Source organism: Erpetoichthys calabaricus, chromosome 8 (genome assembly GCF_900747795.2).
Source record: "Erpetoichthys calabaricus chromosome 8, fErpCal1.3, whole genome shotgun sequence".
NCBI lineage: Eukaryota > Metazoa > Chordata > Cladistia > Polypteriformes > Polypteridae > Erpetoichthys > Erpetoichthys calabaricus.
Genome location: NC_041401.2, coordinates 79,985,695 through 80,008,189, shown reverse-complemented (window position 1 = coordinate 80,008,189; position 22,495 = coordinate 79,985,695). Strand labels below are relative to the sequence as shown.

Below are 22,495 nucleotides of genomic sequence, written 5' to 3'. Positions count from 1 at the left end.
CATGTCTTTGGACTGTGGGAGGAAACCGGAGCACCCGGAGGAAACCCACGCAGACACGAGGAGAACATGCAAACTCCACGCAGGGAGGACCCAGGAAGCGAACCCGGGTCTCCTAACAGCGAGGCAGCAGCGCTATCCACTGTGCCACCCCAACTTTAAGCCATGGAAGTTAAAATGCCTTTTCAGACTACTGTAGAAATATTATCACATCTATTGAACTGGGTATTTACAAACAAAACTGCATGAACACTGCCTACCCTACACTGCAGACAAAACTCTTTAAAATAGATAGAAATACACCAAAAGACCAACAAACGGCACACGTGCAATGGGAAAGACTGAAGATTGGAGGGGCTTTTATTCAACATTGTCACTGGCGTTTCAAAAATGGATCTGCACCTAAAAATAATAACCAGCCAATTGTGGTGCTTTAGTACAGAACAGGGTTATAGAAAGGGATCACTAATACAGAGGAGCACAATAGCTATGATGAAAAAATCACAGTCAGACCACCAGGTAACAAATAGAATTTCAAAATGTTTCAGAGTAGGCACTGAACATTTCAGTAATGACCCAACAGTAAGTGAAAACAGCAAATACCAGCAACATTAGTACTTAAGTGTGCTTAAAAATCGGCCAAGTTCATGAATATGTTTACTATGTATGAGTCACCAACTAAAGTTTAAAACTTCCATTATAGTTGCTAAAATGAAATGAAGGATCATTGGTACAACAGATAAGGCACACGGCTGAAACACAGCATATTGAAAGAGGAGATTCTTTGCAAAATATGCAGGGGTACCTGGTCGATGGACTTTGGGAAGTGTAGTTGCAAAGGTACAGCATGCACTCTTCCCACCTCTCCTCCCACTGGAAGAAGCAGCAGCACTGCAGATGCAGAGGAAGCTGTAAATTGACTTGCAAGAATTTAATTTAAAATACTGTATTGAATTTTGACAATTATGTAAAATGATCACAATCTCATAATTATGATAGCAACAGGCCTAGATCCATTGATACAAGTAAAAATTTGAATGCTACAGGATTTCTCAACATGGTTGAGGGGGTGCATGTCAATAGTGTGCACACCTCTAAATTGACTTGGTTAATGTTCCATAATACAAGGCTGGGAAGATACTGGAATTATGGCATGTGCATGGAAGAGAATTGTGTTTTTTAACAGTCTTTCACAGTCACTAGATTTAAACCTAATCAAACATCTGTGAGATTAGATGTCATGACCTATAGATTATAGACCCACCACTGAGTAACTGGTAATAGCTATGACAGCCAGTATGGGCCAGCATCCCAGAGCCATCACTTTAGACAAGTCATAGGATCCAAATCTGAATGAATTCAACCAGCTCAGAAATCAAATGTTGTGTCAACTTGCTTTTTAGAAGGTGTACTAAATGGAGCAGACATGAATTGTACATCTAGGGCCATATACTGTATACAGTTGGAATTAGGTAAAATACACTTAATAATATAGCAGATCAGAATAATCTGTAGTTAAACCTTTAGTAAGTAGACTGCATGGAGACCTAATCTAGGTCTTCAAAATTCTCAAAGACATTGATAAAGTGGATCCAGCAGAATTCTATCAGCTTAGGAGTGCATCACATACCAAGGACACCAGCAGACATTAAGGGCATGAACATTTAACACTGAGATCAGGAAGCACATCTTCACTCAAAAAGTTGTGGGAACCTGGAACAAGCTACCAAGCCATGAAGTTGAAGCAGAAACCTTGACAAACTTTAAGAAGTATATGCATGAGTTATGATGGCTTCACAATCAGCTAAACAAACAAGCTTGAAGGGCTGCATGGTCTCTTCTCATTTATCAGATTTCTTCTGCTCTAAGTTGCAAGGTTGTGTTTACATGTGTCAGTACCACAATGCAGGCTAGTACCGGGAGCTTATCTAAGGATCAGCTTCAGAAAAAGACACTCATGTGAGTCGAGCAGTCAGAAAGAACAGTAAAATGTTTATTTTGGATATGAAACTTAAAGCACATCTTAGCAATACCCTGTTACATTTACAGTATTTGATTTCACATTATCTTTTTTTCTGGTATTATGTAAAACATTTCTAAAACCCTTAATTTTCTAAAAGTTACCATTTTATCAAATTTTACACATTCAAATATTTTAGAATCTATGAGTCTTCATCTACTGAGTATCTAGAGAAGGGGATTGGTGTGTAGTGTCAGTTAATCTAACATTTGTTATATATGGTTGACAAATTAAAACAAACTCACAGATTTCTAAACAGTACAATCACAATTCTATAAAAATAAAATTCATGAAAGCAATCAGTGAGCTGGTTCTTAATACAATACAGTCATTTAAAAAAAAAAAAACACACCACACAAAAATTTGATGTTATATCTAACAAGAGCCGTCCAGCGGGTCCTTACTGCCAACAGCATCTTTTAATACACCTTCTTCACTTTAACATTTATTTTTAGCCAGGTTTAGTCAAACATTTTCAGAGTCAAAGAAACTGTTAAAAATAACCACTGATGCCTGCAAAAATTCATCCCTCATAGCACACCCACTGGGTTAGGTAGGGCCTTCCCCATTCAATGCTTTGCACAGATTGTAGCTCAACCTGACAACAGGCATAACAGGGATCATTAAAGTAGAGACTGACCTTCCTCCTGGAAGGCACATCAGTGTATGACCTTATTTTGTAAGTTAAAGTGGACTTCATTTGTGAAAAATCAGCAGGTTGTATCAAATGACCACGAATCCATACTGCTCATATGGACTATAGACTCCTAGCAGCAATCCGAAAAATATGAGAGGCTTGTGAACATTCTCCACCTCATTATGCATTACAGTACTTCATTAACACCACATAATTTTTAAGATTACAGCTACATAAAGGCTGAGAATTAACGGGATGTATAAAATAAATGGAGACGGTGATATTGACCACTGAGTGCACTCACTTAGAAAAAAACCATTTAACACAGTCTGGAACTGAAGGCCATACCACCACATTGCTCATGTGAAAATTATGAAATGGCTATAATATTTTGGACACACCAAGGGAGGCATTAGTGATTAATTCCTTCACAAGATGTCCAGTAACTGTCCATTACTTCAGCTCACCACGAATCCCTCAAGGACAGATGACATTCACTTTGGTGGAACCAAGCCATTGATATGGTCTTCAACTTGATATGTCAAACTGAACATTTCCAGCCAGCCAAGAACAATAAAAATGAAAGAATAAAATATCTCTAAAGAAGCAGAAGATCTGTGTTTCAGGTGGCATTCAACTGGAAAATTATATCTCAAATTGACTGGTCTGCTTCATGAAGTGCTGCATTCAGAATTCAAATGAAGATGTAGGTGGCAGTGTGGCAAATAACTGAGCATGCTTATGTCTCACTGCCAGCCCTCAACACAGGGAGACTTGGATGGACAACTCTTAATTGGGGAATCTTTGCTTCAAGAATGCCTTGAGTTTAGTTGGATAATCTGTCATCACACCTGTAGCTCCTAGGTCAAATGCTCGTTGGAAATCATCTTCATCATTCAGAACCCATAGGTAGACCTGGATTCCACGTGCTGTTAAGTGGTCAAATAAAGCCTTCCTCATGAGCATGCTGTAAGCACATAGGCAGATCATAAACAACTGTGTTTCTGGTTCTATTTTTGGTATATACTTATACTCCTTGAGTTTGCAAGCACTGAGCTCTACTAGGCAAATGAATGCCGGGGTTGTTATATACTAAATCATGGGTGATGTAGTGGCACAGTCGGAAAGTACAGTTAGGTCCATAAATATTTGGACAGAGACAACTTTTTTCTAATTTTGGTTCTGTACATTACCACAATGAATTTTAAATGAAACAACTCAGATGCAGTTGAAGTGCAGACTGAGCTTTAATTCAGTGGGGCGAACAAAACGATTGCATAAAAATGTGACGTAACTAAAGCATTTTTTTAACACAATCCCTTCATTTCAGGGGCTCAAAAGTAATTGGATAATTGACTCAAAGGCTATTTCATGGGCAGGTGTGGGCAAGTCTGTTATGTCATTATCAATTAAGCAGATAAAAGGCCTGGAGTTGATTTGAGGTGTGGTGCTTGCATGTGGAACATTTTGCTGTGAACAGACAACATGCAGTCAAAGGAGCTCTCCATGCAGGTGAAAGAAGCCATCCTTAAGCTGCGAAAACAGAAAAAACCCAGAAATTGCTACAATATTACGAGTGGCAAAATCTACAGTTTGGTACACCCTCAGAAAGAAAGCAAGCACTGGTGAACTCGGCAACACAAAAAGACCTGGACGTCCACAGAAGACAACAGTGGTGGATGATTGCAGAATCATTTCCATGGTGAAGACAAACCCTTCACAACACAACAGTAAACAACAATCTCCAGGGGGTAGGCGTATCGATATCCAAGTCTACCATAAAGAGAAGACTGCATGAAAGTAAATACAGAGGGTGCACTGCAAGGTGCAAGCCACTCATTAGCCTCAAGAATAGAAAGGCTAGATTGGACTTTGCTAAAGAACATCTAAAAAAGCTAGCACATTTCTGGGAAAACGATCTTTGGACAGATGAAACCAAGATCAACCGCTACCAGAATAATGGCAAGAAAAACGTATGGAGAAGGTGTGGAACAGCTCATTATCCGAAGCATACCACATCATCTGTAAAACACGGTGGAGGCAGTGTGATGGCTTGGGCATGCATGGCTGCCAGTGGCACTGGGACACTAGTGTTTATGGATGATGTGACAAAGGACAGAAGCAGCCGAATGAATTCTGAGGTGTTCAGAGAAATACTGCCTGCTCAAATCCAGCTACATGCAGTTAAATTGATTGGGTGGCATTTCATGATACAGATGGACAATGACCCAAAACATACAGCCAAAGCAACCCAGGAGTGTATTAAAGCAAAGAAGTGGAAAATTCTTGAATGGCCAAGTCAGTCACATGATCTTAACCCAATTGAGCATGCATTTCACTTGTTGAAGACTAAACTTCGGACAGAAAGGCCCACAAACAAACAGCAACTGAAAGCCGCTGCAGTAAAGGCCTGGCAGCGCATTAAAAAGGAGGAAACCCAGCATCTGGTGATGTCCATGAGTTCAAGGCTTCAGGCTGTCATTGCCAGCAAAGGGTTTTCAACCAGGTATTAGAAATTAACATTTTATTTCCAGTTATTTAATTTGTCCAATTACTTTATAAGCCCCTGAAATGAAGGGATTGTGTTAAAAAAAAATGCTTTAGTTGCCTCACATTTTTATGCAATCGTTTTGTTCACCCCACTGAATTAAAGCTGAAAGTCTGCACTTCAACTGCATCTGAGTGGTTTCATTTAAAATTCATTGTGGTAACATACAGAAACAAAATTAGAAAAAAGTTTTCTCTGTCCAAATATTTATGGACCTGACTGTAGGTTTGAAAGACAGTTTAGTCACCACCTGTGTAGAGTTTGAACTGTCACCCCTTGTCTTTGTGTGTTTTATTATCCAGTTACTCTGTCTTCCCAAATCCCAAAGATATATATCTGAGGTGATTCTAAACTGGATAAGAATGAGTGAGTGTGGAGGTGAGGGTAAGTATAGCCTGCAATGGACTAGAACAATTAACTCTTTCTTATTTTTGCTCTCTCTTGCTGGGTCAGTGAAGGAACATTTGAATATAGCTTTTAGATAGTCTTAATTATAACACTTCTAGCTTTACTGCTCTGTAATATGTATATGATATTGGAAATTTTAAATTTAGAGACTTACGTGTCTGCAAGCCATACAAGAAAACGCTGACTTCTGGACATCTTCTCAGGGTCTTTTAGCCTTAGTATCAAATTTAGGAAGAGACAGAACATAACAAAGAGTTTACTTATATAACTGAGACAAGCTTATGTTAAGACAGATGTAAAATTTTCAAGCAGTTATATTGTAACTGAATTAGATCCTAACTATTAACATTCTGTTACTTTATTATAAAGGATTTACATTATATGAAGTATTACTAATTGTACTAACAATTACCAATCAATCTTACCACTTACATTCTGAAAAAGTGTGTGTAGTGTGGATGCTCAGTGGCCGAACACAGACAGTCACACACCGAGGGTTCCTAAAAGCACATGTTTATTTATAATTTGTCCACACAACACAACAATGTCCCTGCACCAAATACCCTCTTCACAGGCCCTCTAATGGTCCTGCACCGCCTCCACTCCTCTCCAGCGAGCTCTGTCCTATTCCTCCCGACTCCAGCGGTTGACTAGAGGGAGGCGTCCCCTTTTATTCTCAACCGGACGTGCTCCAGGTGCTCTCGGATTGACTTCCTGCGGCACTTCCTGGTGTGGCAGAAGTGCTGATGTCCGAGTCCAAACAATCGTCTGGGCGCCCCCTGACGGTGGCCACAGGCCTTTATAGGGTTGAGCTTCTATGCTCGAACCCTGTGGCCCCCATACCAGGTGGGGCGGCTGCCCTCTCGTGGTCCTGGGAAGGCACAGTCCCTTTCCTGGTCCGTCCAGGCATGGTGACAGGGCACTACCCCCAGCTGACCACCACAGTAGAGTATGTGAAAATGAATATTATTCACCCAGTAATTACTGAGAAAGTATAATCAAAAACTGAATAGGAATATAAAGTGAATAGACTTTGCTGATCACAGTAAATAATGATGTAGTAATCTAATATCATTCATGGATAGATAGATCTTTGTTTATCCCCAAGGGAAAATGTGGCCTTTTAGATAGATAGATTACAGAAGCTCTTTAAAAAAAATACCTAAATAGATAGGTAAGTAAACAAATAAATAAATACATATCCATACTTTGGTATGCACCCACACTGGATGGCTAAAAAGCAAGAAAATCAAAAAGAAAGAAAAGTTCTGACTTGGCAGTCACAGCCGCAGTTAGGGCTCATTTATACTTCACGCTCAAAACATGGCTGCCACGTGTTCATTTGATGCGTCCTCTGAGCAGGTCCTCAGAAATTAACGCCACGTATGCATGAGTTGCAGTACCTAGTAGGTTTGATGTGCTTGCTTCGATATTTGATGAATGGTTCAATGTGGTGAAGCAAAATGCTGACATACAGATGCATTCGTGGTGCTTTTATATTCAAGCGTGGCATATTCCCGATTGTAATGGCACGATACATTTTAAAAGTCTAACATACCGTCTGTTGTGCTGTCTTTTTTTCTGGGGCTTACTCTTGACCTGACAGCAGCAGGAAACAGCAATAGATTGCCACACTGAACACATTAAATGTATGAAATCCCAACTCTCTGCACATTTAGAATCCTTAGATTTATACTTGATATCACTTTTATGATGAAATGCATTAAAGTATGTACATTACATTTTACTGATAAATCGTTAATTTCGTTTACATAATGAACACTGTTAATAATTACACACATGGGGGAGACACGGTGGCAGAGCGGTAGCGCTGCTGTCTTGCAGGGATTCACGTCGCTGATATTCCCTGCCTGGAGTTTACATGTTTTCCTGCTGGGTTTCCACAGTATGCTCCGGCTTCCTTCCAAAGATGTGCAGATTTGGTGACACTAAAATGACGCTAGTGTATGCGAGTGCTTATATTCACCTTGCGATGAGCTGATACCTAGCTGGAATGGACTTATCCCTGGATTGATGGAATTAATCATTAAGCATACTTTTCTGAGACATTGCGGTAAGGTGTCATCGGAATTTAATGGGGGTTCCAGGCAATTCACAACACAGCGAAGCCGAACCTGTTCTCACTGTGATATCTCGCACTGCCACCTGGTGGATTCCTCCAGATTTACGTAAAGTACGCGCATAAGTATAAACAGAAACACTTGCGTAGCAGGAGCGTCCACTGGAGCACGCACCGCGTGAAGTATAAACCCAGCATTATGCAGACGTATTGTTGGTATAAAGGAGCCCTGGTATGGTTTCTTGGCACACTTCTGCTGAATAATTTGTTGGCTAAAAATACTCAGTGCGTTAGAGAGTGGATGTACAGCATTGTTCACAATGGAACTAAGTTTTGTTTTAATTCTCTCCTGTGCTATGACCTCCGGAGACTCTAAAGTGCATCTTATAACTGACCTTGTCCTTTTAATTAGCTTATTGATTTGGTGGGCCTCTCGTGTAGTGATGTTACCAGCCCAGCACAGCGTAGAAAATTACACTGGCCATCAGAATTATTAAAGTTGCAGTCGCCTAAGGAAAAACAGCCTGCTCTGCCCTTTCTTATATAGTTTCTCTGTGTTATGAGACCAGTCCAACCCATCATTAATGTGGACCCCAAGCACTTGTAGGAATGGACCATCTCTATATCCACTCCTTGAAACGTGACCGGACGTACAGGCTCTTTGGTGCGGTGAAAGTCAATGACCAGTTCCTTGGTTTCACTGATTTTAAGTTAAAAACAATACTCTTTGCACCAAGAAACTAAGTCCTTCACCTGTCTCATCCCAATTATACATACACCCATAAGTGCAGAGTCATCTGAGGATTTCTGCAAGTGACATGACTTGGTGATATATTTGTAGTTGGAGGTGTACAGAGTGAAGAGAAAAGGGGACAGGACTGTTCCTTGTGGTGCACCAGTGTTGCTCACATCTGTGTTAGAAACACAGTCCTGGAGTTTCATAAACTGTAGTCTGTCTGCCTGATAAACAGTCCATTATCCAATACACCATAAGCTCATCCACCTGCATATCTCTGAGCCTACCCCTTAACAAGAATGGCTGGATGGTATTGAAAGTTCTGGAGAAACCAAAAAACATAATCCTCAAGGTGCTGCCAGCTTTGTCCAGGTGAGAATAAGCCTTGTGGAGCAGACTGGTAATTGCATCTTCCACTCCAACATTTGTCCAATAGGCAAACTATAGCGAGTCCAGGTGGTCTACCACAAGAGGACTCAGAGGGCAGGACCAGCCTCGCGAAGGTTTTCATGATTTGAGACACAAGTGCCACTGGTCTGTAGTCATTAGGTGATGAGGTGCCTGTCTTTTTAGTACATGAACAATGCAGGATGTTTTCCACAGTAGTGGCACTTTCTGAAGCCGTAGAGACAGGCTGAACAGTATTAAAAACTAATCTAAACACTATCTGGAGTTCCTAAAATTTGGTTTAATGCTTTACAGGTGATGTGTATGTTTTTAGATACTGGGGTACAAAATTTCTGTTTTTTTTTTTTTTTTTGTCTTGGCTCAAACAACTTGGCTTTGAGGGAAAAAATTCACCTTTTGCTTAGCTCAGTTTATATATTATGTCTCTAACTGAATTTTTGTTACCTTTAGCAGTGAAATTATTTACTTTTCTTCTATGAAAACCTCTTCAGTGTTTGTTTGCTTTGGCCTACTGACTCCAAATGCAGACATCAAAGGCAAGAGCAAAAGGCTAAACCTAGCCCTTATATTTGGTTAGACAGTTTAGAAGTCAAGCAAAAGAGTGGAGCTGAAAATAGAGAAAAATCTCTAAAGGTTGGTGTGCACAACATATGCAAAACCAAAGGAATATGTTCTTCTTCCGTGGGCTGTAGTTTACATTAAGCAACCTTTTGAACTGAGATGCATCACAACTAAAGCTTTCTGCTTTGAAACATTGAATGAAATAATAAATAGCTATGTACTTTTAAGTAATTGAATAGTAAGTTTGAGAATTTTAGCTAACTGCAACTGAAATTTGGACAAGAAACAAGGAATTTAATAAAAAAAATCAAAACAGCTTATGAATAGCGCAAATAGCAATAGCAGTGTTGATTACAATGTCCCAAAACTTCAGTTCTGTACATCTCAAATTAATTTTATGAAGGGTAGAATGTGCAAGATATCCAAGTGTGTAGTAATATTTCCCCTGGAAAAATACACATTTGAAGCAATCAAACATTTGAACAGTTGTATCCTATTAACCTACCATAATAGCTTAGTAATAAGGTGAAAAAAGACCAGGTTGTTACTCTGGCACTGTAGTTTAAAGTTGCTATCTCACAGTTCCGGAGTCCTGAGTTCAAATTCTATGCCAAACCCTACCAATGTAGTCTGTATGTACTCCCCATGTCTGCAGGAGTTATCCCTCCCACATCAAAAAAAAATTCTGATATAGTTAGCCAACAACTCTAAATTACACCCATAAGAGAGTATGTGAGCAACAGAAAGATGCTCTCTCTAGGGTTGGCTCCCTTGCCTTCCTTTCCAGTGCTAGACAAAAATCATCACTGATGCTACAATTTAGTTCTGCTGACAACACCACTTGTATTAAAACCAATAAAACATCTTCAACCATGCCCAATAATGTGAATGTTCCTTTGATGGACTCCTAGACACACAACCTCTTTTTAATGGCCTGATGAAGCCTTAAAAATAGATACTGTCTCACGCTACATTATTACTGGATTACTTACATTCATTGGAAGTTGTGGCTCAAACAATGTTGGTTTGTGTAGCAGAATATAACACTTACAGCAAACACGGAAAAAAAAATCAAAATTGCAGTGGCTTAACCAGAAAAAAAAAAATCTATGTTTTAGATCTGGCAAGTAAAGAGTCCTGACCTCACTTCTATGAAAATGCTTTGTCAGTCTAAAGCCGGCTATGGAAAACAGTTTTGTAAAGAGGGGTGGGCTAAATACATCCTGAACTCTGTGCAGGTCTAATTAACATCCACAGGCATTGTTTGGTTTAGATTATTGCTGCTAAAAGAGAGATCCCATCAGTTACTAAATCTATGGGTTCAAATAGGTTTACCTTCCTTGATGTTGAATATTTCAACTGCATGTTTAATAAGATGCAGCAGTTCTGCAGATGCTATAATAAACCGCGGTTGAGGTTTCTTTAAATGGAATGTCTGTTTTAAAGGTCCAAGTCTTTATTTTCTACTTTGTTCAGGATCTTAGGGAAATGATTGAAAAACAAAAAATGAAACCGTTGGTGCAAGTGGCTGAAATCAAATTATTCAACAAGGTAAAAGGTTTACACTCTGCAGCAGGCTGATGAGTTTTTCTGTCCATGAGGACCCTAGAGCAGCGTCATAAAATGTCCCGATAACAAAAAATTTAGAGAGACTCAAAGTATCTACTGTAAAGATGATGCCCAAGGGTACATGCCATGGAAGGTGTACTATGAACACAGTCTGGAATATACCTGTTAAACAGCTCATGAGCATCTGGAAATTTCAAAGATGACTTCTAATATCAGGATAGGCTGGTCTGCCCTACTCAGCCTGTTACCACTGAGAATGTCACTAGGAAAAGGAATATAGAAAAAAAATGAAATCCAAATCTAATAAGGATAGCACAGTAGCACAGTGGTAGCGCTGCTGCCTAGCAGTACAGAGACAAGGCTTCAGTTCACGTCTTGGGTCCTCCCTACATGGAGTTTGCTTGTTCTTCCTGTATCTGGGTCAGTTTCCTTTGGGTGCTCCAGTTTCTTCCCAGTGTCCAAAGACATGCAGGTTAGGTGAACTGGCAACACTAAATTGGCCTTGGTGTGCGTTTCACACTGCAAAGAACTGGTGCCTTGTCTGGGGTTGGCTCCTGCCTTGCACCCTGTGCTAGTCGAGATATTCTCCTGTCCCCACCCCCCAACAATCCTGGTCTCAATTAAACAGGTTAGAAAATGACTTGACAATCTAATGATCTGAATGACATTTCTCTCAAGAAATAAGGCAGAAACCATATAAATCAGCAAAAAAATTCCATTAGATTACATCCCTAATTTTACCACACTAATTTTATCATAGATACATGCTTTTATGGTTGTGTATAAAGATGGGTGCCCATTCACACAAATTAACACACACTCTCTCTTTGATGTCACACACTGACTTACATATTATCATGTTTTCTCTCTCTCTCTCTCTCTCAAACAAAGATATGTGCATATCTGCCACCTGTTAGGATCAGTCTACCCACTTACTTGTTGATGATGGAAGGCATGGGTATCTCCAGAAACTGCTCTTTCAGGGGCACAAAGGGCAGCAAACCAGTGTAAAAGAGGCCAACCAGAAGTAGAACCCGATGCAGGCTGAACAGAAGTGGAATCTGTGAGTTCTGGGAGACACAGATATTACACAAGTTTTTCTAGACAACAAGGGCTGTCCAAAGTACAAGGATACACGTTTTGCTTTTGACAAAAAATAAGGAACTCTTTACAAAAGTACCTCTGAATTTCAATGAGCAAAAACTGCCATAGATGGAACCACATGAAAAAGTTCCACAGTTCTGCTCTATGCTTTAAGTAAACATTCAATTCTCATTTCATTTATTGGTTAAATATACAGTGAAGCATGTTTTAAGAATCCTTTGTTTGTTAAACGTTTCATAAACAAATTTAGACTGTACAAATTGATGTTGACTATACCTCTTTGTAGCATTTGTCTACAATGGTACTGCTGGCATTGCCCCAGACAGTCAAGTGCTCCCTCTTGTACTGCATCACCAATTCAGACACCTGCAGTTTATAGCAAGAAAAAACAAGCTGACAAGAAATTATGGGAGTACAAGCAAAAGTAATTGTGTGATATTGTGTCTGTCAATGGAAAGTCTGATATAGCATGTGTTAGTATGAACATCCATGTCAGTGTGTATGTACATTAATAGGAGCATGTGACACAGAGTATATTTATCAGTATGAACATGAGATGGTAATTATGTATCTGTGTGCAGAATGAGTCAGGATGTTTGTCAGTAACTGTCCACAAGCTGTTGCCTGCATTTCAGCATAATTCAGTTTGTTAAACACCATTACTATATCTCAGTGAGAAAATATGAGACTGTGTGTGCATCTATCAGTAAGAACAAATTACCCATGTGTGTCAAAAATAAATTATAACTGTCCATGTGCACTTATCACGGACTGTGCTTCACACTTCTCCCTGAAGAGCTTTTATTCTCAAACTTGGAGATGGCTTTGTCCAATGTTGACACAGAACCATCTGATCTTTGCCAGAGATGTATGTTTGTGTGTCACATACCTTCCTGATAAGTGTGTCATTGTTGACCTTGATGTCAATGTTCACAGGGGTGTTAGGAAAAGCCTGGAAGACATCACTCAGCAGCGGGACACGTCTGTCCTCTCCTCCCACACAGCAGCACTCTGGAGGGACAGAATGCCAGTTACAATGCCCCCCAGCCAAGATGGCCACCTGCCAGCTCCAGCAGCCCCATGTAATGATCAGCAATGCTACCGTGAAGAGGGAGGCAGTATCAGACTAGCACCTCCTATCCTCCCCTCTCTTCCCATGCATAGAGGATTCTTTCTACACAAACTGGTCATGCCTGCACAATTGACCCCAGGTTGAGCAAGACACCCAAAAACCCACCCTACTCTCAACTTCTTAGCCACATATAATCTCCAAACAACTGAGCAAAGGTTTTCAATGGTCTGACCTCTAGAATCTCCTTTCCCAGACACTCACCTCGCTGGAAAGAGACATCAAGCTTGCACAAATATGGAGGAAGTTCCTGTGGAAATACATAATGGGCAGTTTGTCTGACATTAGAAAATAAGTCATATAAGCTAGATAAATCCAGTAAGGCAACAGTATAGAGAAATCTACAAAAAAAGAACATCTTCATTTATTCCACCACATTAAAAAAAAAAAATTATTGGGTTGTCAAGATTAAAAACAGTATACAAACTCACTGCGTAGTTCATTTCTGAAATATTGGCGCTGACCCCTGTTGACCTCTTCAGATTACCATCATGTAACACCACAACTTGCTCGTCTTTGGTCAAGTGACAGTCCAGCTCCAGCATGTCTGTACCCAGTTTTACTGCACTGTCAATTGTTAAAGAAACTGATGTATGGAGAATTCACAACAGAAACTAGAAAAAGCATCTAGCTTAAAGGAATACTTCAACCATAAATTATATTATTTTTTTTATGTGTTATGTACCCAGTGATGTTTGCAGTAATTGCCCCCTAAATTTTTATCTCACATTTTTCATAGAGAACGGAGATAAAGTTACTGACAAAATAGGCTTCTACTGAGGGGAGGCAGGTCTCGAATTCAATAGATCATTCTCGGTTGAGTGCACTCCCCAGTCATCAAAAAGAGGATTATCTATAAATGGTTTATTTAACAAAATTTTAGCCAAAATGCATGTGTTTGGGATGATGTAAGCATACAAATAGATATCTGCTCTATAGATTTTGCAACTTGAGAAAACTTGGATGTTTAGAGACTGTTTTCTCTTCTTTCAGCATTGGTCCCCATAGAAATCTACTTTGTCAGAAACGTTATCTTTCTCCATAAAAACAAAGGAATAAAAATGTATTACCCATTACAACACTTAATGGGGTAAATAACAGGGCTGAGTATTCATTTAAAGCATAAATCCAATTAAAAGCAAAATACAGTTTGGGAGAAAACCTGCGATCACAGTGAGCTCCCAACATTGAACATAATACCCAACTGGCATATATAATATTCCCAAAATGCAAGTCAGATTTTAACCACCCAACATGACCATCTAGAACATTTTCTTGGTGTAGCTGATTTTTGAATAGTTGACACTAAAAAAAAAAAACACCTTTAATGACTATTACAGCCTTCTGAAAAATGAAAACTAATAAAAATAGCAGATTTGGCGAGACCAAAAACATTTTCATTTAGCAGGTTTTTGCAAGGATGCATATAAAAAAGTAAGGTGAGGAAGCAGGCCTCTCACACAATTCACAAAGCAATTTACTTTTTCCTCACTCTCACCTGGTCATATCACTATATTGTTTCTCTAACAACCATCCCCCTTCTTTCAGCCTCCAAACATCCTGAACTCCCTTGTGATCCTCTGAGGGAGACGCTTTCAGTTCTCTTTTGAAAGGACCCAGAAAAACAAGGCTAGTATTGTGATTGGCTTTAAATGTGTTGCTGGGCAACACTAGTAAAAGGTCTGCTGCTATGTCACAAATTTCTAAGCTGCTCAAGAAACGTTTTGAGGTCTGTTCTGGGGCTTAAATGCCACTCAGCAGTATACATTGGCAAGAACAGATATCAGTCCAGGAAGGCCCAATAAGAATGACTTTTTAGCAAAAAAATGGCACATATAGTGTCTCATTTAACAATATAGTAATAATTCAAATTGGAACGGAGTCATGCTAATCCTAGTTCAAATGGCAAAGCACAGGGCTTCACCTCTGCCTAGCTGAACTGAAGTAGAGGCAAAATATCTGATCTGGGCCAAGCCTAACTGAAAACATATGGGGGACTCCAGCTGCACAAAACTGACCCAGAAATATCCATATAAAGTCAACTTTAGTACAAAGTACTTGAACTGTAAAGTAAAAAAATAGTTTTTTTTTTTTTTAAATTAATTTTATGTCCGATGAATGAAAATTGCTATTATGACCACTTTAATGGAAATGCTGTCTGTTTATACAGTACATAATTCCCTTTTATTAATCTGGAGAACTACAAGCATTTACAAATACCTTGTGTTTTACTTTACAGTAAGATGCAAAAAAAACACAATAATAGAACGTTGAACAGGATACCATCTGATGTGTAAACAGAAGAATACTTTTTGCATTACAGTTCCTTAATATATTAATGGAGAATGAAACACAACATAAACAATAAGTTATCTTCTTTTAACCCTTCGAAGAAGCAATACAGCTTGCACAAAAAGGAATTACTGATGAGCACACCAGAGCCAGACCAACAATGACCGGTCCATTTGGGGATATTTTTTTCAGATCTGCTACTCGTACTGTTGCTGAAATTGCTGGAAGAAATGTTTGCATCATTTATAGGAGAGTGAGAGACAGGCTCTATGCTGCCAGCTTTAGAGCAAAGTGACCTGTTAAGAGGCCATCTGCTCAAGACAACTGCACATTAGCAGGACAGTGCCAGTCCACATCCAACTGCTATGGTCACAACTGTTCTCAGGAATGTTGATGTACAGATTATGCCCTGTCCAGTTCTGCCATCTCTACAGATCTTAACCCCATACAACATCTTTCAGATGCTGTGGATCACAAAGTCCGGAGAAGTTTCCTTCTGCCTTCTAACTGGATAACAACACCTCACAACCACAGATTCAGAAGGTGATTAATTGCATATGCAACAGGTGTCTAGCAGTGGTGGCTGCAAGAAGCAATCACATAAGTAATTGGAAGACTGAAAAATGACTATTGTTGTACTATTTTATTTTTAAATACTGTTCTCATTTGTTTATTGTCATTTTAGCAATGAAGGCTGAAATTTCAAGCCAACAAGCAGCACTGGATTTCTTTTATCCATCAGTCTATATACAGTACACATTAGATTCTTAATTCCTAAAAATGAATAATTAAAATGGAGTATGAATATACTGAGCTAAAACAGTATGAAACTGAAAACATTGTAGTCTAATCAAACTATAATTATTTACCTTAATCTGTATGCTTTATATTAATGATTTGTTAGCTCTATATGCTGTGCCAATCAAAACCATTCAAATAAACTAAGAAGAATAGCAGAATAAAACCTCTTTCCCTTTCCAGAAAGAACCAGGGAACAGTATAATTCCTCTTACTTACTGTCTAAATGCTGCCATTGTATTCTCCAGGTTCTCACCAGCACCTGCAGGGAAAGTATATGAAAGGATCATTTTTACAAATCCAGGTGATCAGCTGAGTCACATTCTGTGTTTCTGAATTAGAGAAACACAGAAAGTACAATGTTAAAGGGTGTTCATATGATAACTGAGCAGTCCACATCTGACTATTTGGGTAGGCCTCAGACCACCAGGAGCAAAGTGCATAGGAAGCCAAGATACAGTCCACATGTGACATTTATCAAACAGACCAATGAGCTAAGTTGTCCTTTGGCCTGTTCACATGCAGTGTTAAAGAGAAGATAAGCATCAGACTTCAAAACAGCTCAGTTTACAGGAGTACTACAATTTAGGGCACGGATTCACTTTTACTGTTGTGTATGAAACACCTTAACTTCACAATATATGCTTCAGAGGTTAAGGTAAATTGTCTTGTGCAGGCAGAAAGAAAGATTGCGTGTCAACTAACAAACTGTAAAGACTTATTAAAAGATGAAGTTACTACAAAACCATCTATGCTTTAGACAAAGTATGCATTCACCTTGCATTTAGTTAAAAACATTATGTGAGACAAGAGTATGTGCTTGCATCTGTCAATACTTTATATAAATATTCAGATATACACGTTACTCATACAGAGTAATGGCAAAACTATTTAAAAAAATGCGAAGAAATAAAGTAGTATTTTCAAAACTAACCTATATAGAACTAATAAGAAAGTCAATTACAGTATATTGTAAATATGTCACAATACACAACAGCTGTATGAAATGTATTAAACATAACATTTTTCAAAAAATATATTGGCAGAAAATGTATTTAAAAAGAGTTTTTGCTCACCATTTAAGCTACTTTGTCTTTCATGCATACTTTATAGAGTCAGCACTCTGTGACAACTTTAGAAGCTGAAAGTACTAAAGACGTGCATTTATTCTGTACAAGGTCTACAGCAAGGAAACACTAGTTGGGCTAAGTGTAGTGCCGACTGAACACTAAACTGCACTAAGTGTTAGCATTACCACGTCTTCTATTAAGTTAATTTTTGCGTGCCCTGTACCTAATTAATTGAAACGTAATGAGTTTGGCATTCACTTCATTTGTAAACGTGGAAAGATGATACTGATTTCCTGTCAATGCATCTCTGTTCTGCTGGAAGACATAATTATTACGTCCTCACCGATCTGATACCCTTACTTTAACTGCAATTACTGTAACAAAGGCGTGCTCCTTAAAAGTCTAATAAAGCTAATAACCCACTGAATGTCTAATGTCTCTAACATGCTAATAGACGCGCCACTTACATTGGTCATCTAACACATATACATATATACACAATTGCAGGCAAACAGTGTTACAGATATCAGACTATTCCTCTTCAACCCGCAGGTACGCGGTGCTCAAAATGAAAACGCACGTTCCCTAACTAAGTGACTTTCTGGGAAGTCCTGAATAGTATACCACTAAATGAATTCGAGGGTGTCCTTTGTTGGACTCGCCGGCTGATTTGTACAACCTTTGATAAACAAACCCTACCGCAGTCTGGTCTTTGTGGCATAACATGCCCCCTCACGTCAGCACTTTAATGGGTACTCACCGCCTCGGTGGGAGATATGACGACTGAAGAATGCCTGTCGTTTCCTTCGATGTAGGAGTGATGGGCACTTGAGTAGAAACACCGAAGTGAGGATGTAGCCTCCGAGGGTGGATAACACGTACATGGCGACGCACATCATAAAAAAAGCCGGTACCGCCAAATCTTGCTTCTGGGCCAACTGTCAGACAACTTCTGCACGAAAAATAGTTCCCAGTATTGCAATGTGGTGCCGCTGTGCCGGACGAGGCCGCCCGCAGCCCGACCCGCGCTGCGGTACCGATTCTTGTTGGTTGGTCGGACGGCCTTCTGAGCTCCAGTTGACAGGGACACTACGATATAGCGCAGGCGCAAATTAAAAAGAGGCGGGACGCACAGCATATTGTCCAATCGGATGCGTTCGCGCAGACCTTAGCGTGCTTGAATTGTGCAGTTAGAAATGACCAATCGGATCTCCTGAAGCCCACAATGATCAACGGCTGCAGCATCCCATTCGATAGCCTGCCAAGTGTCAAATGAATAGATGCGTAATTAATAAAAAAAAAAAAAAAAAAAGCTGCTGCAGCCCATCGTTGCTCAGCCTGACTTTACCGGAAGAAACATAATTGTTTAGTTAGTTATATAATTTATTGCTTTGTTAAATATTAAAAAAATGTATATTGAGTTCAGGGCGGCACGGTGGCGCTGCTGCCTCGCAGTTGGGAGATCTGGGGACCTGGGTTCGATTCCCGGGTCCTCCCTGCGTGGAGTTTGCATGTTCTCCCCGTGTCTGCGTGGGTTTCCTCCGGGCACTCCGGTTTCCTCCCACAGTCCAAAGACATGCAGGTTAGGTGAATTGGCGATTCTAAATTGGCCCTAGTGTGTGCTTGGTGTGTGGGTGTGTTTGTGTGTGTCCTGCGGTGGGTTGGCACCCTGCCCAGGATTGTTTCCTGCCTTGTGCCCTGTGTTGGCTGGGATTGGCTCCAGCAGGACCCTGTGTTCGGATTCAGCGGGTTGGACGATGGATGGATATTGAGTTCAATAATTCTAGACTCAAAAATGGTGACAAACTGTCTTCAAACGTTGCAGAGTTCACGTAAGGCAACATATGCAAGTATTGACTGCAAGGTCATTCTAAACGTATAAATCTTGCTAAAGTGTTTTAAAATGTTCACAATGTTAATTCAGGTAACGTGGATTAGTAGCTAAGAAATTGGACTTTAAACTCAAAGGCTGCTGATCACGATTTACCATTGAGTCGCTGTGTGATCCTGAGCGAGCAAGCTGCTTAAACTTCAGGTGCTTCCAAAATGATGCATGTCAAAACACAGCACTGTACTTGTATATTGTAATTGTTCTTCACTTTTGAAAGGAGTTATACAAGTGCAAGTATAAATTACTATTAGGAGCAGCACAACTCTAATTAAAAGAAGAATGGGTGGCATAGTAGTTAGTGCTGCAGCTTCATAGCTTAGAAGTTCTGGAATGAAATTGCTCTGTATAGCGTTTGCATGTTCTCGTCTTTCATGTGTTTTCCTCCCACATGCCAAAGTAATTCATGTAACATTAATTGGTTGCAGGTGCTGGACTGGGTTTGCTTCCAGCTTTCACTTTATGTTTCTTGTAAATGGGGAAGACCACTATAAAAAGTTTTTTATTATTTTTACAAAAGGTTTCATAGTTTCTTACACGAACACTATATAATTTCACAAAACTTTCCTATATAAACTTTGTATAAAGTATATGTTTTTTTTTAAAGATAATTTTACCTTTATATGCATTATTGTTTCTATTATTTAAACATGCATCTATTTTATCTTTAATGTTTGTACAGTTCTGCTGTCCATAACACATCTCTTTCGTCAAGCAAATAATAGACACAAATGACTTTATACTGTATGTCATAGTGTGGACGAAAAAGGCACACTGGAAAGCAGACAGATAATATTTTCTCAATTCACTTTATTTATTCATTCGGAGTCGCAGTAAGTAGAGATTCAAAAGAGTATAACTTATTGCCGCAAAGCTGTCCATAACACATCTCTTTCGTCAAGCAAATAATAGACACAAATGACTTTATACTGTATGTCATAGTGTGGACGAAAAAGGCACACTGGAAAGCAGACAGATAATATTTTCTCAATTCACTTTATTTATTCATTCGGAGTCGCAGTAAGTAGAGATTCAAAAGAGTATAACTTATTGCCGCAAAGCTCAATTGAACCCTGATCAAAAGCCAGGAGGGGTTTTTTATACTTCAGCATCTCATGATTAATAAGACAGAAAGAACATCCTTATCAAACCAGTAAAGTTAAACAATATGTCTGTTGAGCTAAGCATTATCTGTGTTTTGGAAGCTAAGCACAGGAGAGACGCCTTTGCATAAACTACATGTATTTTCTGCAGCCTTGTGACCTTGTCCCTGAAACATTCACTCTGAGAAAGGGAAAAACAAGAAACAGCTTACATTTTATTCATCTGGACACTATTTCTCCTGAACCCTGGAATAACATATTTTTGTTAGTTCATAAGCCAAAGCGTCTCTCACTGGCAAGTTACAAAATAGTTATTATAAAGATTCTAATTTACTAAACACACAAAATACATGGTGCTGAGGAGAACATTCTTCTTCCACAATAGCAATACAGAGCAATGAACCTACAGGCACTGTGAGTAAAGTGCAACAATAATGAAGTTACAAATATTTCTTTGTAACTGGAGCATAAGATTACTTATATTTTTTCAACTGAATCTTTAATTTGTATAAAAAGGAGTAACACAAACATACCTCATTTTATACATTATTTTATATTTAAGATGATCCTTAAGGTTGTTTACAAAGTATTACAGTTGTACCTATATGTTGGAAACTGTTGTCCTAAAAAGGTAAAGTGACTTGTTCATACATAGCCTCATAGCGAATAAAAAGTAGAGACTGACGTGGCACCCTTGTGACTTAGTTTCCCTACACTACATAATATTTTACATAAGGCCTAAACTAAAACACTTCTTAAATTTGTTTTACTTTTATACACACACTATTTAGTATACTGTCTTAAAACAACTAATACAGATTCTGAGTATGAAAAACATTGAGTATATGATGTTTATATCCAATCTGATTTCATACTGATGGCAAAGAGTGAAAAAGAATTGAAAAAAAAAACAGCCCTGAAATGAAAAGCTAGTTGGGAAGCGAAAGGCTTCAAGGTAAATGCAGGAAATATCAAGGTGATGGTTGGAAGGGAAGGGGCAAAAAGTGAGTAAGAGGTGGGTGCATGGCAATTTTATTGTCACAATTAGGGGCATAAAAACTGTACACCTGTAAAGAGAGGTATGTAGAACACTGATATAACAAGTGTAAGTTTAGGTATCCTCAATGAAGTTGTTTTGGAGAAAGCAGAGAATTTCAATTGCTTAGGAGATATGATGAACACAGACAGAGGTGTAGGATTAACCAAGAATAGGAAAGGTTCAGATTTTTATTCCAGGTACTAGAGTTAGCAATTTCCTCTCTCTCTCTCTGTCAATATTTTAAGACAATCTCACAGAATGATGCTTTGAACTAAAATGTAACTGAACCAGATATATTTCTTCTAAGTAGTATTTGACAAATCTATTTATAATGCCTGAAAATGCCTTATTACAAACCTACAAACTATAAAATATTATTGTGACATTAACACAGCAAGATGTTAATGACAACAAGCAGTACTTGGCATTATGTTATGCAAGATCTACAAATAAGTCCAATTTTACTACCTGTGACACCAAAGAAAAGAAACCACTGGCAAAAACAGAAGCAACAGCAACCATATATCTTTATTTAGTGCCTCTAATATTCCAAATAAACAGAAGTGGAATATTTCAAAATGTCCTGCATTCAGCCAAAAAGCATGGCACACACAATTGCTGACATATAAATGTAATGTTTGACAAGATCCATAAGCTTTTTCATGACTCCAAGAACAGGCTTTGCCAACTTCAGTCCTGGAAACTCCCATTCATAAATCCTTACACTACTTCCAAAATAGCCAACTTCCCCAATTTTTAAACAGCAAGTATACTATCCATCCATCCATTTTCCAACCCGCTGAATCCGAACACAGGGTCACGGGGGTCTGCTGGAGCCAATCCCAGCCAACACAGGGCACAAGGCAGGAAACAATCCTGGGCAGGGTGCCAACCCACCGCAGGCAAGTATACTACTACATTTTAATATAATGCATGACAAACACATAAAACAAGGTAAATTCTAGTTTATATCACTTGCTCTTTAGCAGCAAACTCTTGAATGGTCATTAAGTGAGCACATTGCTGTCTTATTCTATCTGTCAATCTCAATTTATCAACCATTCTATGATAAATGTATAAATTGGAACCTTTATTTGATCTGACTTTC

General features: G+C 39.0%; 1 protein-coding gene across 1 annotated transcript; it reads right to left on the bottom strand.

The window, feature by feature from the left end:
- Positions 1 to 1,969: 1,969 nt before the first annotated feature.
- gdpd1 (glycerophosphodiester phosphodiesterase domain containing 1) lies at positions 1,970 to 18,459 on the bottom strand. Its single transcript, XM_028806950.2, has 9 exons — positions 18,118 to 18,459; positions 16,507 to 16,549; positions 13,629 to 13,764; positions 13,402 to 13,447; positions 12,958 to 13,079; positions 12,345 to 12,434; positions 11,901 to 12,034; positions 5,765 to 5,824; positions 1,970 to 3,621 (listed from the first exon to the last, which is right to left on the bottom strand). Exons 1-9 carry the CDS (start codon positions 18,254 to 18,256, stop codon positions 3,444 to 3,446), a joined length of 948 nt encoding a protein of 315 aa, XP_028662783.1. The 5' UTR covers positions 18,257 to 18,459; the 3' UTR covers positions 1,970 to 3,443.
- Between the last annotated feature and the right edge of the window lie 4,036 nt (positions 18,460 to 22,495).